The 18,315-nt window shown below is 48.0% G+C and overlaps 1 protein-coding gene across 1 annotated transcript in view; it reads right to left on the reverse strand.

Annotated features, from left to right (window-relative positions):
- Positions 1-18,315, reverse strand: part of RARG (retinoic acid receptor gamma) — a 206,913-nt gene that overhangs the window by 125,417 nt on the left and 63,181 nt on the right. The window contains exon 2 of the mRNA XM_048490523.1: positions 6,535-6,874. Coding sequence (XP_048346480.1) covers positions 6,535-6,709 — 175 coding nt within the window. The 5' untranslated portion in view covers positions 6,710-6,874. The remainder of the gene's footprint in view (positions 1-6,534; positions 6,875-18,315) is intronic.

The following is an 18,315-nucleotide window of genomic DNA, read 5'->3' on the forward strand; positions in this document are numbered from 1 at the left end:
AATAGTTTGCTGAAGTGGCTTTCACAGCATGGAAGAATGGAGGTGTTTAGCCATGGCTCTCTTCAGCCCTGCTTCAGAGGACCAGAGATACCGGTCCCATTCCAATCGTGAGTCTGTGGAGTGATGTGTGTGTGAGAGAGAGAGAGAGACGGAAGGGGGTTGAGTGGGAAGAGGAACCGACAGCCCTGCTCCTTTCTGCCTGGGCCTTGCTCTCTCTTTCCAGACGAAATAATTATTTCCAGCTGCCCTGCCAGCTCACTCGGCTGGCCAGGAGGGAGTTCCAATTCATTTCAGGCAGCGCAGGCCGAAGTAGGCCTCAATGCTCATGCTCATAACGGGGCCCTGCTACACGCAGGGCTTAGCGGCTTGTGGAATCAGCACGGCTTTGGGCCTCAGACTCACTTTGTTTGGAAATCAGGGGGTGGGAGGCAGCGTTAAATTTCCTAGAAGTTACATTTCTGGGCTTCAGAACTGATCGTATCATGCGCTCCGGTCCTGGGAGCTGTTTTCCTGACTCAGATATGCAGGGCCTGCCTGACTTTGGCTGTTCAGCAATGAAGGGAAAGGCACTTTTCACATATTTTTAAGTATTTTTTTCTGATTACTTCATATACTCTGGGATGGAGGGCTAACAATGAATGCAGGATCCCACCTGTACACGCAGTTGCCGCTGACAGCCCTACAGTACTGGGAGTGGCACCTTACATTTGGATTAATGGTCCTGACCCAAGAATTAGCTGCAAAATAAGGCTGTTTCTTCCCACTGGTACACAGCTACAGGTAGTTGAAACTGCAGTCAGGTGTGGTTAACATCTCCTCTCCTGCTTTCTTCTGGCCACTCAACTTAAAGAGACCTGAGTTCTAGGGAGAAGGAGAAGAAGAGTTTGGATTTATACCTGTAAGGAGACTCAAGGTGGCTTACAAGCTCCTTTCCCTTCCTCTCCCCACATCAGACATCTTGTGAGGTAGGTGGGACTGAGAGAGTTCCAAAGGACTGTGACTAGCTCAAGGTCACCCAGCAGGAATGTAGGAGTGCGGAAACACATCTGGTTCACCAGATAAGCCTCTGCCATTCAGGTGGAGGAGTGGGGAATCAAACCTAGTTCTCCAGGTTAGCATCCACCTGCTCTTAACCACTATACCAGTGGTGGTGAACCTTTTGCACTCCAGATGTTATGGACTACAATTCCCATCAGCCCCTGCCAGCATGGCCTGATGGGAATTGTAGTCCATAACATCTGGAGTGCCAAAGGTTCGCCACCACTGCACTATACCATGCTGGCTTCCTGTATCATGAACATGCAGTGGCTGAAGAGTCCGAAGTGACTGAAGGGCACTTAACACACACACACACACACTGCAAAAAGAGAACAGGGCTGCTAGACAACTCTGGACAGTCTATGCTGGTCTGTGACCGTAATAACAACTGATTGATTGATATGTATCTGACAGGTATGAAAAAACCGTGCCTGCTCCAGAAACCAACCTCCAGACAGAGCACATAAATAGAAACAAAGAGGTGAAAGGGATCTCAAGGATCATCTAGTCCAGCCCACTGCACAACTCAGAAAATTCATAGCTATAACCCTCCCACTTCCCCCGTGACCTCTTTTCTGTGCCCAGAGGAAGGCAAAATAACCCTCCCGGATCTCTGGCCAATCTGGTCTGGAAGAAAATTTCTTCCTGACCCTGAAGTGGCCCTGACTCATCCCTTCCTGCGTTCCCTGCCGAAGTTCAGTGGATCAAGCTCAGTGGTTCCAGCAGCAGCCACAAGGGGGACAAAATTCGATGTGCTCATTTATAGAGATGGCAAGGATGAAACCGACCAAGAGGACCATTTAGGAAAGGCATCCTTGCAGTCTCCGTGTATTCTTGTCCTCCTTGATGTTTGGCAGGAGGGAACCATTTTGGTCTGGTCACAATGTGAAACACATGAGCTGATGAAGCAGCCTTACACCAAGTCTATAAAGGTCAGCAGCTCTCCAGGGTCTCCGGTAGAGGTCCTCCACATCACTCACTGCCTCACCCTTTCAACTGGAAATGCCAGGGATTGAACCCAGAGGCTCTGCCACTGAGCCATGCCCCATCCCCTTCCTTGGCCCAAGAAGCAAATGATGCTTAACAGCCCTGTCTTCTTTGCAACAGCCCCTGTGAATGACTCAACTGGGATCAAACTCCACCATCATTATTTCCTCCCATGTAGATGAATGGTTCCATTTACTTTTATTGATGGGACTCATATCTGCCGTGTGATCCCGAAAACTCTACTCCGGGGAAGAGGTTTTACACGCATGCTTCTGCAAGTAAGAAAACTGCATCCGTAACCACACACATCTGCCCTCTCAGCACCCAAAAGGAAACAAAAAGCACACATATAGAGAGACACGTGATCCACAACAGACACACCACCATGAACGCACATGAGCACATGGGGCTGCGTTATACTAAATCTGGCCAACAATGTCAATATGATCTCCTCTGACTGGAAGCAGCTCTCCGGGGTCGCAGGAAGAAGTCTTCCATATCACTTGATCCTTTTAACTGGAGATTCTGAGGTAGGGTTTGCCAGCTTATAATAGTCATAGAAAGAGATTATACAAACACACAGAAAATAGCAAACTTGCCCTTCGATAGCTCCAAGTGTGCCTTCCATTTTCAGGGGCAGTATACCTCTGAATGCCAGTTGCGATGGCATGAAGAATGGGAAGAACTTTGTGCCCTCTCTGGCCCCTTTCACACATGCAGAATAATGCACTTTCAATCCATTTTCACAATTGTTTGCAAGTGGATTTTGCAACTCTGCGCAGTAAAATCCAGCTGCAAAGTGCATTGGAAGTAGATTGAAAGTGCATTATTCTGTAAAATCTAGCTGCAAAGTGCATTGTAAGTGGATTGAAAGTGCGTTATTCTGCATGTGCGGAAGGGACCTCTGTGGGCTTTCAGGAAGCAGCTGGCCAGCTAGTACTAGAAACAACTGCCTGGACCGGACACTATGATCCAGTGGTTCTCAAATGCATTGAAGTAGAGATCCCCTTCTAAACCATTTTTGGAACCCACTTGCAGTATAATTCCACGCTGTTCCTCTCTCCCTCCAACATACAACTGTAGCAATCCCACATCATCCTTGCCTTGGAGTCTGACTGCAGAAAGGCAGTTTAGAAATTTAAGAGAAAAAGAAGAAAAATAATATCTACAGGCTCAGAAGGCATCTTCATCGAAAGCCCTCTTGTGAGTGGTTTTTGTTTGTTTGTTTTGTGTGTCTTCTGCTGCTGAAGAAAAGACACTAAAGTATACATCACAGCCCAGATAGGATTTTCATCAAAGCTAGCAGGAAATTGAGAAGACAAAGACTCCCTGGAAAAGAGACGAATGCTAGGAATTGTTGAAGGCATTAGAAAAAGAGAAAGACCCAACAGGAGATGGATTGAGCCAATAAAAGAAACCACGGCCTTCAGTTTGCAGGGCCCAGCAAGGCTGCTAATGATAGGACGCTTCAGAGGTCATTAATTCATAGGGTTGCCATAAGTCAGAAGTGCCTTTATGACATGTAACACATATACAGAGCAGGAGATTTGAAAAACAAAGCTGATTTAAGCTTTTACATTTGAAACAGCCTTTTAAGATCGACATTTTTTTAAAAAAAAAATTAACAGTAACTTCATAAGCAGCCAGATACTCCAACGAGTACAGCTGAACAGAATAAAATCTCAGAGGCTTCAGACACAAATTCAGAGGGTGCCCCCTAGTGGACAAATGGCACATTAAAAATTGGAATGGGGAGGTGGAATAAACTGCTAATTTTTTTGCCAGAGTTGAACTAAGCAATAGAAGACTTAATAAAAAGCAGAAAGCAGCCAGGGGCGGAGGGAAGAGATCCTGCAATATAGGCTACAGAATATCATGAATGGATTACAACAGAGGGATGCAGGTTGATATGGTAAGGATGCTCAGGGAAACAAACACACACACACACACACACACACACACACATTTCATGCAAACAAGTCCGAGCATATCTCTTTACCAGCGGCAAGGAGGGATTACTTGCACACATTGCCCCAAAGCATAGAGACATGCAGAGAGTTGGAGGCCTGGATGACTGACATCCCTTCAGCGTTGGGAAGCAGTTTCAGCGTGTTGGAACCCGCATTTGTGAAATCATGTCGGGCTCCACTCCATGCGTTGGTAGTTGGGAGGAGCGGAGCCAAGCAGAACCGGCAGGTCTGGCACGTAGCCTGGGCGCATCCTGGGGTGGGAAGGGACAGAACAGTTGGAACATGCCCCAGAGCATGGAGAACAGAGAATAGTACCCATTAAGAGTCAGTATGACCTCCAAGCCCTGGGCATAATATCCTGTGCATACTAGTTTCAGCATCTGATCATAAGTTCACAGGGCACACATGTGCATTGGGGGAGTGCATTTTGCCTGCTTTAATTATACAGATATGGATCAGTTTTCACCGGAGCTCTTCAGTGCGATTAGAACAGGGCATGAACCCTGAAAGGATGGTGAAAGAGCCCCTAAAAAGTTAAGGTCAGCCCCCTTCCTGGGTCAACCCATAAAAAGATGGAGCTCCAGGATAATACAGATCCATATGGTCCCATTCTGATCGCATCCCCACAACCAAATCACCACGACACTTTGGGAGGGTATGTTCCTGTCATTTCTGACGCAATGAAGGACCTTAGAGAAACTCACTGTGTGGCAGTAGTCGCACCAGGGGAAAAAGGTGATTGTGTGAATTCCTGCATGTTCAAACCCTGTGTTTCTTTCAGTGGCTTCAAAGGGCAACTGTGGTAGCAATTCTGAACTTCAGAATCTTTGCCTTCCTTTACTGGCCAGATTCCAATTCAGTTTTGAATGCTTTTGTTCTGGCATGAGAAGCATGTGAAACAGCAGCCAAACCCTATTTCAGAGGCAGACTCAGCAGTAGGTTTGGTTTCTTTGCCACCTGTTCTAAGCCCCAGAATATGTGTAACAGCCACAAATAGCTTTTGACTGATAGGATTTTCATTCCAGGTTGTGACAGACCACGAAGAATTCTTGTAACTATAATGGTGCCATCTTGCAAGCTGGCACTGTTACACAAAGCTATGCAGATGCAAGCATAGTTGCACCAGAAGTCCAGCCATGTTGATCCTGCAAGGCATGCTCATCTCTAGGAGTTGCTCCTAGACTGATTGCTAAGTGCAGGGCAAACAGCCTCCAGATACAATTCAAAGGAATGGCAATCTACTTTGTAAAGCTTGGAGTTTGACTACTGTAGTGGGCTTCATATGGGACCATCCTTGAAGACTGCTCATTTTTGAAGCTGCAGCATTTTTTTAAAGTGATGCAATAATATTCCCCAGGAGGGAGAGAGAAAAGTACGTAAAGTCTGTTATTTGTGAGCTAGCAGTTTGTTTGATTCCACACACAAAAGTTCAACTAACACATGCTTGGACTTTGGGCCCATCACTTCTTACTCAATACAAAAACTGAAGATTTTGACAGAGGAGATGAGCCACCATTTCAACAATTTGCCAGATTTCTTGTGAGACTGGTTTGCCATGTGAAAGTCTCCTCCAGAAAAACACACACATACACACACACAATGACCTTTCCATATAATGTGTAGACCCTGCAAGTGGGAATTGTGCAATTTCTGTAATTTAGACAACACCTGAATAACATATGCTCATCCGCATATCCGCTGCCAATTCTAATTATTGCTTAACTGCTTCCTCAATACCCTCCAGGATCAAAGGATTGTAGCCATATTGTCTCCTTCCAATTGATGCATTATACCCATTTTGTACTTAGAGACCTAACAACATTGAGAGGGGGCTCAACTCGTGATGAAGATGAGGTCTGGACTCACACTTCCCATTCTGATGCCCAACAGTCCCATCTATTGGCCAGCGGTGTGGATCTAATCTTCGGTGAAGTACGTTCCTCCAGGTTAAGAAGCCTTCCTTCAGCTTAAGTGGGTCTTCTGTTGGAGGAGTTCTCATTAGGCTGAAGGAAGGCTTCAAAAATCTGCTCGCTGGAGTAGTAGGATGGCGCTAAAATCCACGATAATGGATTCCCTGCACTCTTCACTAGGACCGGCATGCATGTCAAATCATTCCAGGGACTAGGGTGGAAACCAGACAGCACCCAGTAGTGCTTCTCGTGGAGGAAAGTGCTGTCCAATTGCAGTAGATTTAAGGCGACTGTCAGAGGTAAACGGAGGTGGTTTGCCGTTGCCTGCCTCTGCGTAGCAACCATGGACTTCCTTGGCGGTCTCCCATTCAAGTAATAAGCAGGGCTGACTGCTCAGCTTCCAAGATCTGCTGAGATCAGGCTAGCCTGGACCATCCAGGCCAGGGCAGCAGTGCCTCCACGTGGCCAGAAAAGGTTACCTTGTGCTCCAACACACCGCCTACCTGTACGTTATCCAAACCAAATAAGACCTCGACACAAGAAAGAACTCTGCCAATCAAACCAGTACTCGTATCTCCCAGCATCAGTCCCTCCCTCTGCCAGCCATCCCTTCAATTCCAGTAACTCACACAGCGATGCCATCTCCTTGGGCAGGTCGGTAGGGAAACTGCGGAAATAGCCTCCATTGGTGAGCACCTCGAAGTGGGGATTAGGGAAAGGGAAAGGGTATACGGCAGTCGGGAAGCCATTCACATGAGCCAGGGGGGTTCCTCCAGAGCACCCCCTTTCCTTGTTTCCTGCCATGGCTGGGGGCCCGCCGACGCTGGCTCAGACGGTCAGGGTTCTGCTTAGCAGACTCGGGTAGTGCTGTTGCTGCTGCAGACAGATGGTCCCATGGCTGCGTCCGGGCAGCCCTGTGGCTGCGGAAGAAGACGTCTCCCTTCACCTTTTCCTTTCTGCTATGCAGACCTGCAACCAAGAACAGACAGACACCATTAGCCTAAGAATCGTTAATACACAACATAGCCAGTTCCCAACATTCTTTCTCTTGCTCAATAGGTCTTGATTGCGACAGAGAAACAGAAGTTGGGTGAAGCTCTGTCCTCACTGAACAGTAAATCAGTAGAGTGAGTGTATCTGTTTTAATATTTTTATTCATAAAGATGTTGACTGATCTTTTTTATTACCATTTATAAAGACGGAGCCCTGGCCTGCATAGCCCTAGGTTAGCCTGATCTCAGCAGATCTCTGAAACTAAGTAAGGTGAGCTCTGGCTAGTATTTGGATGGAAGACCTGCAAGGAACACCAGGGGTATGACGTGGAGGCAGGCAATGGCAAACCACCTCTGAATGTCTCTTGCCTTGAAAACCCTACAGGATTGTCGTAAGTCACCTGTGACTTGACTGCAAAATAAAATAAAGATAGAACAGCGTATTTTAGATCCTGGCATTTGTCTCATGTAAGTTCTGACATTAACGTGCCAAGGCCCTTTCCGCACAGCAAATTACAAGCAGGCTGCAGGCGGGATACATGAAATCATCCTCACCCCGGGCCGTTCACATGGCTGGCCATCCCATGGACAGTCAGCGCATCAGCCGGGTTGTGAAGGCGCAACTCTTTTTTTAACCTGCCTCCCACCGATGCGCAGCTACGCAGGCACCCCCAGAGCCTTGCTGATGCCAGAAGCATCTGTGTGGCTCCACAGATGGGAGCCGGGAGGTTAAAAAAAAAGGCAGCCACATAACGTCCCTCCCACATGGGGCTGTTCACTCGGCCACGGCTGCAAGGCACGTTAAAACAAAAGAATTGCACAAATCGTGATTCTTGAAAAACCCGGGTTGGGGGGGAAATGCGGAGTCGACTTAGGTTAGGAGCGGGATCCATGCGAAGTTCCCCCGCCCCTCCAACCTGGGTTTTATCCAACCCCATTTCATGTACATTCTGCATGCAAGTCAGAAGACTGCGGCACTCAGGTGACCTTAACCCGTGTTCATTGGCCTGTGCGGAAAGGGCCTAAGTGTTGCAAAGCTTATATTGTTCTTCGTTGACCTACTAGAGCAGGGGTGGGCAACTATGGCCCTCCAGATGTTCGTGGACTACAATTCCCATCAGCCCCTGCCAGCATGGCCAATTGGCTATTCTGGCAGGGGCTGATGGGAATTGTAGTCCATGAACATCTGGAGGGCCATAGTTGCCCACCCCTGTACTAGAGGAACTAGAGACAGAGAGATTCTAGCGTTTCTCAGTCTGAACCTTCCTCCTCTTATTAACCAAACTAACATTGACATGGAAAACTAGAAGAGAAGAAACTTTGAAACTTTTGAGATGAAACTGTAGGAAGAGAAGCATCAAACTACCGTTTCAGACCATTGGTCTATCCAAATAATAATAATTCTTATTGTTAACTTCATTCACACCCCGCCTTCCTCGCCACTATTGACTACTCTGACTGGCAACAACTCTCCTGAGTCTCAGACAGAGGTCTTTCACATCACCTACCACGTGGCCTGTCTCTTTTTGAAACTAAAAATGCCGAGGATCAAACCTGAGACCTCTGCATGCAAAGCGGATGTTCTGCCACTGAGGCTCAGCCCCTCTGCTCAAAATTGCCAGGATACAGAAAGATTCCAAAGGAATGGGGAGGCGGATTCCACTATCTTTCTCCAAAGGGACATGATGATTGCTGGTACATCCAACACCATTTCATGTACATTCTGCATGCAAGTCAGAAGACTGCGGCACTCAGGTGACCATACAAAAGAAGAAGAAGAGTTTGGATTTATATCCCCCCTTTCTCTCCTGTAAGGAGACTCAAAGGGGATTACAATCTCCTTTCCCTTCTCCCCTTACAACAAACACCCTGTGAGGTAGGAGGGGCTGAGAGAGCTCCGAAGAACTGTGACTCACCCAAGGCCACCCAGCTGTGTTGGAGTGCACAAACTAATCTAGTTCACCAGATAAGCCTCCACAGCTCAAGTGGCAAAGCAGGGAATCAAACCCCATTCCCCAGATTAGAGTGCACCTGCTCTTAACCACGACACCACGCTGGCTCTCAGCATACACTTGCCTGCACACCAATTTCACATGTCTTGTGTAAATGCTTTTGACTCTCTCCCCTGCCGTTGGACTGCATGTATGAAAGACTGGACAGCTGTCTGAAATACAATGGTATTAAGTTTTACAAACCTTTGCAGCCACAGGTAGTTTATAACTGCCTTTCAACCTTCTTGCAATTTTTTTAGTCATCTGTTAACAGATACATTCTGTCTGAGAAGCATCCTTATTCCTCTACAGAAGGTTCCCCCCCCCGCCCCCCCCATAGTATGCATTTGAGAATTTCACACAAGTACTAACCAGGCCCGACCCTGCTTAGCTTCCAAGAGCAGGTGCATTCAGGGTGGTATGGCCGTAGGTAGATATACAGTTTTTAAAATCATGGTTGTTTTTCATAATGTTTTATTTATATTGTAAGCCGCCTTCAGTTCCACAAGGGAGAAAGGCAGTTAACAAATGTTTTAAATAAATGAATAAATCAATAAAATATAGAAGGGGTCAGTGACAAAACTACAATGGGGCGGGGGTGCACCGTGCACCGGGCGCACGACTGGGGGTGCGCGGAAAATCACCCCAGGCCCCTCCCTCTTCTCCCTGCCCTCCAGGCGCCCCCCTGGTGCCCCCTTGCAGCAACCCCACAAGGTCTCCTGGGCACCCCCCACAAAGTCTCCTTGGGGCTCACAAGGTCTCCTGGCAAGTATAGTTCCCATCAGGCCATTTTAAGCCTGAAAAAGTTCTAGGAAAAGGAAAGGAACTAAGGTAAGTGTGGGAAGGGGGGAGGCTGCACCAGGCGCAGTTTGGCCCAGCTATGCCTCTGGAAGGGGTTGCTTACGGCCTTACAGGGTTCTCCCTCTGTGATTTCCAGTGAAACTGACAAGCTTGGAGAAAAGCCTTATTTTTAGAGATGCCACTTCAGTGGTTCGTTTAAAGAACGATTACTACGCGCACCAGGGAATGTGTCATACCCATGTCCTTTTGGGTGCACACCTGTGATACTGATAATGCCTGTTATAATTTTGTGGGTCTCACCAGAGAACGAATCAAATCGCCATGAAGTTAACGCAGATCGGGGTGGGGGGGTGGGGAAGGTTAAGATTTGAAAGTGGAGCAATCCCTCTTTCGGGAATACAGAGAGGACTTCCTAAGAAGCCTCGAGGTTCTGAAGAGAATCTTGGCCAGAAGGAAAACTGAGAATGCAAGAAAAAGGGAAGGGATCACCGCAGGGCAGATAAAGCAGCAGGCGTGGCAAATACAGAACAAATTAGGAATTGAAGAGAAGGGAGAAACCAGATTGAAAGATTGAAAGGAAACATGGGAATAAGGCTGCTATTCTTTTTACTGGCCCAGCTCCTGTGGCTGTAATCACAGCTTAACACAGAGAAATGTAGCAGATGCTCTTCCCACCACATGTTTCCCTGCCAGGAAAAGTTTCATTTGCTTCATTTATTGCACATGAGAGTACCTTAAGTGATTAGCGATTTGGACTGGGTTCTGGGAAAAAAAACCTTGTTCAAATCCCTACTTATGTATGTCCCATCAAGTCCCAAGTGACTTACGGTGACCCCAGCAAGGTGCTTTCAATGCCAGCAGAAGCAGAGGTGGTTTGTCATGGTCTTCCCCTGCGGAGTCTTCCTTGGTGGTCTCCCTTCCAAGTATCGACTATGCTTAGCTTCTGAGATCTGACATGATACTATGCTGCCTTTTCTCCCATTCAAACCCCTACTCTGCCATAATGCCAACTGGGTGCCATGGAATCAGGGGCGCTCCACCAGCCTACCTTGCAGGGTTGTCGTGATGGTAGAACGGAGAAAGGGAAAACCCGTGCATGCCAGCCTGAGCTTCTTGGAAGATTGGTGGGTTAAAGCAAACTAAATAACTAACTGAGCTGACCAGAGCAGAGAGCAACAAGACAGGCAGTCCTTTAATTTCCAAAATAAGAGGTGAGCGGGGCTGGAGCCTGCTAGGAAATCAGCCCTGCTAACTTGGAAGTTCTGCAGTCTAATCCCCAGGGTGTGTGAGGTTGGTTAGGATTCTTTTGTGGTAAGGAAAAAAGCATGATCAAGGGTACACATCACTTCCTGTTTTTCAGCAACCAGCTCTGGTATTTCCAAACAAGTTTCAGAACTGGAACTGGATACCGAAGCCTGAGAAAGCTGCCCAAACGTCATGGGGTCCACAGACGATTGCAGTGAGCTTGGCTTTTTCCATATGGCCTATTTGCCCAGGTTTCAATGCTGCATCCCTCCCCCCCCCCCCCCCCCCCCCCCCGTGAATTGACACATCCCAGTAGGGTCAGATCACAAGAAAGGACAGATCTGTTAAAAGCCCTGTTTTATTTCTGTGCTGGAAACTCCAAGTTTCTCCTCTTCCCCAGCAAGCGTGCATCCAGTTAATCAATCTGTTAAGTTACAACTACAGTTGCCAACCTCCAGGTCCTGACTGGAGAGCTCCTGGAATTACAACTGACCTCCAGACTACAACAATCTATTCCGATTTCCACTGGAGAAAATGGCGGCTTTAAAGGATGGAATTTTACCTGGTTGAGGTCCCTCCCCTCCCCAAAGCTCCACCTTCAAATTTCCAGGAATTCCTCAACCTGAAGTTGCAACTCTGACTACAATCCAATTGAAGTCTATCTCCTTGTCTCTCAAATATTGGAGATAACCCCCCGATCTGGTTTTCAAATCCCAAGGTCTTAGCATTTTAACATTTCAAGATTTTCGTTGCCTTTTTTTCTTTCTCGCAGTCACCAGGGTATGAAATTCAGTCGGTCAGGAAAGAGAAGCGACACCTCTCCTGGGACAAAACCGAATTCCCTACTCACTTGCATCAGGCAGGCAGGTAATGGCACCCTGGTAGGGAGAGGCCTCTTTGGGGTCCAGATTTACTACACCCCCCCCCCTTTCTGTCCCTTTTACTACTTCTTTACCCTACAGGGTAATTCTTTCCAAAACAATTTAAAATCCAGCTTCAAAAAGCCATCAGCCCCACACCACCACTGACCCAGTTCTGGAGACCCACTGAGCCTTTTTTTGCACCCTGGTTCTAGCCTGCCTTGGGGGAGAGAAGCTGAGATGCTGGCCCTTTAAGCTTTTCCTTGCACGAGGGCGTGTTCATATTTCCCCTTTGGAACTATCTCAAAAAGCAGGCAAGTCCCCGCCCCCCCCTCTCTTTCTTTCTTTTTGGGTGCTTTTTACCATATGATTTAAATCAAGAGTCATTTCAGGTTCCCAGATAAATGGAGCTTATGTTCTTGCTGCCAGCACTTGGCTGGGGCTGTACCACCCTGGGGGTAGAATGTGAGCTCACATCTTCCACATGGAACCCAACACCACAGGCCTAATTTACAACAGCCCAGGCAGCGCCTTTTCCTGCCGACTCCGTGTCTCTGGCTTTCGGAGCTGCCCCTCGATTCCGCTTCCAGCCCATCACTCACTTTTCACCTTCTCTACCCCCCCCCCCAAAATACCCATAGCTTCTTTAATGAGCGCACACACACTTTCCCCCTTTTGCTACGTGTTGTGTGCCCCTGCTGCCGATTTCGGGTTTTCTCTTCCCTTCCAATCTTTCATTTTTCTTCTCCCACTGGGACGTGCGGTTCCACCCCAGCAGGAGGCCAGTTTGAGGGAGCTAATCCAGCACAAGTACCACACAAACAAGGCTAAGAGGTGTCCCAGCAGTGCTCTCCCGCAATGCGCTGGTTATGAGTGGGTGGGGGGTGCCCCGCAAGTGCAAACACGGACGCAAAGACTTCAGGACCAGGACTGAGAGTTTCCTCACAGCGGTGATTTTGGTCCATTCCCCCACTACCGCCACCTCAACTACCCCTGCCCGGTCAGTCAGTGAGCAAACTCATCTCTAGGGTTTGGCACCGTTAACTCCCCCTAGGCAGACTTGTCTGCCAGCATGGGGGCAAACGCTGCGCACCCGGCCCCTTTAAAACGGCGAAGACTCTGGTTCTTTCCACCACCACCCTCCCTCTCTCCCTCCCTGCCATGGGTTCTGCCAAGTGCCCTGAGCAGCTAAAGCCACGAGATTTCAAGCGAGCAGCTAACTTAAAGGCTTCATTTCCGTAAACTTTTCCATATGTGAGGGCCTCTCTTGAAGCTCGTGTTCCAAAAATAAACGCGCCGTCAGGCCAAGGTGTCCGAGCACACGGAAACCAGGAAAGTAACCCACTGAAAGGAAACAGTGCCCGCTCCTGCCAGCAAGCTCAGGGCACACAGTTGCCTCAAGGGGAGGGCTGTGCTGGGGATGGAGGAGGAGGAGGTGGGGGCGGGGGGTACAGAAAGGAATGTTTGCAAAATGAGGGGACAGCATCCGTAAAAAAAAATAAAATCAAACCAGAGCCAAAGCGCCGGCCTCCTTAGAAACCCCGTTCAGAGTTCAACTTAATTGCAGACATGCCTTCGATTCCCTCACCACGAGAAAGGAACCTGGCCCTTGGATTGCCCCATTAGAGGATGGGAGTGTGGGGGTTATTGGGAGGTCATTCTAACGGGGCTCCTTCTTTTTTTGGGATACATCCAAGATGGAGACGTCGAAACCCATATGTTCTCTTCAGATTTCTTAATTGTTCCTAGCCCTCGTGGGCAGCGGCGCTTATATGGCTCCATATTTCTGTGGTGTGAGGAGGGGCCACGTTTCTAAGAAACCGGTTCTGTTTTTAAAAAAGAAAGAAAGAAGGGGGGATATCTTTGGAACTGTTAACATGATAGCTCACCGCAGCCTGGAGCCATCTCCTTTCAAAGAGTTTCTGTATCCCTGTATTCCCATACAAACACAGAAAGAGAGAGACAGGCAGTCTTGGCCGGTAAAGCGCTTCCGTTTTAAAACAAAGGGGAAACTGAGGCCAGGGACGGTGTGGCCCGGGAAAGGCAGCAATCTGAACTTTGGTGTTTCCTTCACACTAGCCTCAAAATCATTCTCTGCACCAAACATCTGTCTAGCCTTTATTTTTTGGTAAGATACCAAATTCCTCCCCCAGCCACCCACCCAGGCACAAGCTACCCAACCCCCTTCCTTCAACTGAACAACATTTCTGGTTCCCTCATGCTCCCCACACACAAAGATCTTGCAGGAACCCAAAAATAATCAGTGACAGAGGTGGGGGCAGTGAAACACGAACAGAGGCATTGGAAAACAAGCTGTCATTGATCAGGATTTCAAAGAAACGGGGTTCCCTCCACCCTGCGTCAGGGCGGTGGACAGAAACCAAAAGGAGTGGTGTGAGGAAGGCAGAGGAAGACAGTCGTGTGGAGAACAGCTATTCTACACAGGAGCATACTATAATAACCGAAGTTGTGGAGGTCCAGCTGGCTGGACAGAAGGCGTGGATAGATTGTTATGCGTGTTTTCATTTACTGGGGTGGAGGGTTGATGGGAATAAACATTCCTAGTGTGGAATGTGCAGTGTGGAAAAGCAAGATTCGAGTCCAGTAGCACCTTAAAGGCCAATAAGATTTCCAGGGTATAATCTTTCAGGAGTCAAAGCACCTTTCATTACATAGATGACAAAAGGAGCTTTTAACCTTATTCTCTGGAAATCTTCTTGGTCTTTAAAGTGCTACTAGACTTTTCTACTGCAGACCAAAATGGCTACCCACCTGAAATGAGCATTGGAAAAGTGACCTTCAGAGTGTAAGGAGAGGGAAGAGAAAATGCTACCACACTTTTGCAGTTTCTCCCCTTCTTTTGCAAGATGATGATGATGATGAAGAGTTTGGATTTGTACCCCACCTTTCTCTCCTGTAAGGAGACTCAAGGTAGCCTACAAGCGCCTTTCCCTCTCCCCGCAACAGACACCTTGTGAGGCAGGTGGGGCTGAGAGAGTTCCAAAGAACTGTGACTAGCCCAAGGTCACCCAGCAGAAATGTAGGAGTGCAGAAACACATCTGGTTCACCAGATAAGCCTCAGCCACTCAGGTGGAGGAGTGGGGAATCAAACCTGGTTCTCCAGATTAGAACCCACCTGCTCTTAACCACTACACCACCCTGGCTCTCTCCATACCTCTTGGCATACAAGGCTAGCATTGTCAACTGCTTGATGGGCCTGAAGATCTACTAGAATTTCAGCTTACCTTCAGACTATAGAAATCGGTTTGCCTGTTGAAAATGGCCAGTTAGGAGGGCAGACTCCACAGTATTAAACTCACTGACGTCCCTCCCTTCCTTTCCCCAAATCCCAGCCTTCTCCAGGCCCCTCCCCTTCAAATCTCCAGGAATGTCTTAATTAGGAGTTGGCAATCCTAAATAAAGTGTCCACAAGCCACCAAAATAACAAAGCTCCTACAATCCAGACTGCAGACGTGAACTGATAGAACGGTTGCAGAGAGCCCTGGGCAAATGCCTTCTACTAGCTGACTGCAGCGGAGAATTTTCATCCCCCTCACCCAACTACAGTTACCAAGGTTCTTTTGGAGACTTCATGACAGACAGTTTTATTATACTAGCAATAAAGCCCGTTGTGTGAAAAAAAATACAACGGGCTCTAGAAAACTAATCCACCTAGGGCATGAGACAAAGACAGGGTGTAGTGGTTAAGAGCAAGTGCATTCTAATCTGGAGAACCAGGTTTGATTCCCTGCTCTGCCACTTGAGCTGTGGAGGCTTATCTGGTGAACCAGATTAGCTTGTGCACTCCAACACATGCCAGCTGGGTGACCTTGGGCTAGTCACAGTTCTTCAGAGCTCTCTCAGCACCACTCACCTCACAGGGTGTTTGTTGGGGGAGGGGGGAATGGAAAGGAGATTGTAATCCCCTTTGAGTCTCCTTACAGGAGAGAAATAGGGGATATAAATCCAAACTCTTCTTCTTCTATAGAAAATGGTGCCTGGTGCAAACACTGAAAATGCGCCCCCCCTAAACATCCCAGCTTTGCCAAGGAGGGGCAGCAGGGTGAGTTCTCCCCATCTCCATAGGCACCAACCCCGCTCCCCCATTTGCAAAGGTGGATCCCAACTTTGCGAAGGGGGTGGAGGAGTCAGCAGGTCACAAGTCTCCAGGACTTTAGACCCCTAAGTCTCCAGGGCTTTGTATAGCACTTCAGAATGTTGCTTATGCTGTATTGTGATTAAGATAATATTGTTAAGATGTTTATTCCCCACTTCTCTCACCAATGGGGACCCAAAGTGACTTAAAATATCATTTTCACCACCTCCATTTTATTCCCACAACCACCACACTGTGAGGTACATAAGAGGTACCAGCGTCATGGAGACACCTTCCGTGGCAGATAAGGTTGACTGCTCAGGGTAGGGAAATACATGGAGATTTTGGGGGTGGAGTCTGAGAAGGGCAGGGTTTAGGGAGGGAGGGACTTCAATGGGATATAATCAGAGGCGTAGTTTCCATGGGGCTGCCTGAGGACAAACGCCCTCGGTGGCTGCTGTTCATGTCACATGGGGGGAGGAAAATCACCCCCTCCTCCTTCCCCCCTCAGCCCCACCCCACCAGGCCCCGCCCTGCCAGGCTGCCCGGGACCACAGCCACCTAAGATAAGTGGGGCGCGGGGGCAGCGCCTGGAACAGGTTTTACCCCAGGTGCCATTTTCCCTCCCTACACCTTTGGGTATAATCGACAGAGCCCACCTTTTAAAGTGGCCATTTTCTCCAGGTGAGCTGATTATCGCCTGGAGATGAGTTGCAATAGTAGGAGATAGCAATAGCAGTCATCTCTGGCCTGGAGGCTGACAGCCCTAATGGCAGAGTAGGGATTCTTGTCTGACCTTAACCACTACACTGTGCTGGATGCCAGTGGGGGCCTGAGATTGGGAGGGGGGGCTTGCCTAATGAATAGGCTGAGAAAAAGACCAAGTCAGGGACTTCCTGATTTAATGACCACTTTGTTCAACCAGAAATAGGCTACCCTTCCCTCCAAAGAGACTGAAGCGGCAACTTTAGCTTTCCCAGCAGCTGTGGGACATACTCTTCCGCTCGTAGGAGTTCCTTCACCTCCTAGCCTCTGATGTGGGTTAGGCCAAACCGGGACTCGGACCAAAGACTTCCAGCAACAAGGCCAGTCATGCTTTCTACTGGACCAAGCAGTCCTCCGAAATTCCGTGCCAAGGGTCCTGGCAGCTTGTTCCAGACCAAAATGGAGCAATCCCTGCCTCCCTTTCCCAACTATCAGGCGCTCCTCCTTCTCCACAACCCAAGAACCAACTGACAAGTTATAGTCTGGCCTCGCTCTGTCTCCACTTCTTCCCCTCCACCAGGTAACCTGAATAAAAGTATTCTGCTGGTATGCCCAATTTTTTTATAAACTGGAATAAATTAGGAAAATAATGCTCTTTAATGCATTATATAATAGGGTATTCATCCAGCATGTTTGTATTCCCCCCCCCCCCCCTTTAAAATAACAACATTTTGAGTAAGCGTTTTCTAGAACTTGGGACTTTTTATAAATGCAGAAATCTGGCACAAACCCTTCCTTGGTTATAATCCGTCATTTCAATTTGCAGTTGTAAATTGGAGGCCATCCACCCCTTCTCCCCGATCCCAGGCATCCTGGCAGCCACACATGCTAAAGGGACACTGAGCATACCACATTCCTAACCCCCCTCCTCAGAAAAAAAACACACACACCCCACAAAATCCCGTACACTTTCCATCACTGTCTGCAGGGTCTCTAGAGTGGTATGAGGCCTAGAGAAGGGAAGGTGAGGAAAAATTGGTTTTGTGAAGACTTGGGGAGGGTTGAATTTGGATAGAAGCCATTCATTTGGCTTGGCTGGCTTTTTTTGTTGTTGTTGAAAGGAACTCCATGGTGGAAAGAGCTGCACATATTTTCCACTCTATTAAAAAAAATTACAGAGGAGAAAGGGCACAACACAAATACGGGATTGTGTGAAAGGTGGAACTGGTGGTTGTTGGCTGAAGGGAAAGGTGTTTATAAAGAGCAGACAAATACTGGCATCAAGGGGCAATTTGCTCATGGCTTGGGGTGCTGTGCTGAAATCCTCTGAAACCGAGCCATCGCGGTCTCCGTTTTCTGCATTTCGCAATGCCCACAACAACATTTGTAACCTGCATGTTTGCCAGGCTCTTGCAAAAAATGCTCCCTTGCAAGACAGAACACAATGGCAGACTTCAGGAAAGGTTTTTTTTTTTTTTTACATCGCATCTGAATGGACAGCTGAACTCTTTAAAAAGAAATTGTTGGTTTCCATTAAAGACTAAGCTGCGGTGTTGCCAACCACAAAAAGATGGGCCAGGTCTTCCTATTCATAATATTAGCAGAACTGAAGTTCTTTGAATGTAATTCCTAGTGCCTTCAGGTTATAAAGAGGTCACGTCCAGGAGCATTTATTTTTCCAGCTTTGTGGTGAAGAGAAATTATCCCTGGCTGGAATGC

The sequence above is a fragment of the Sphaerodactylus townsendi genome, linkage group LG03 (genome assembly GCF_021028975.2).
Source record: "Sphaerodactylus townsendi isolate TG3544 linkage group LG03, MPM_Stown_v2.3, whole genome shotgun sequence".
NCBI lineage: Eukaryota > Metazoa > Chordata > Lepidosauria > Squamata > Sphaerodactylidae > Sphaerodactylus > Sphaerodactylus townsendi.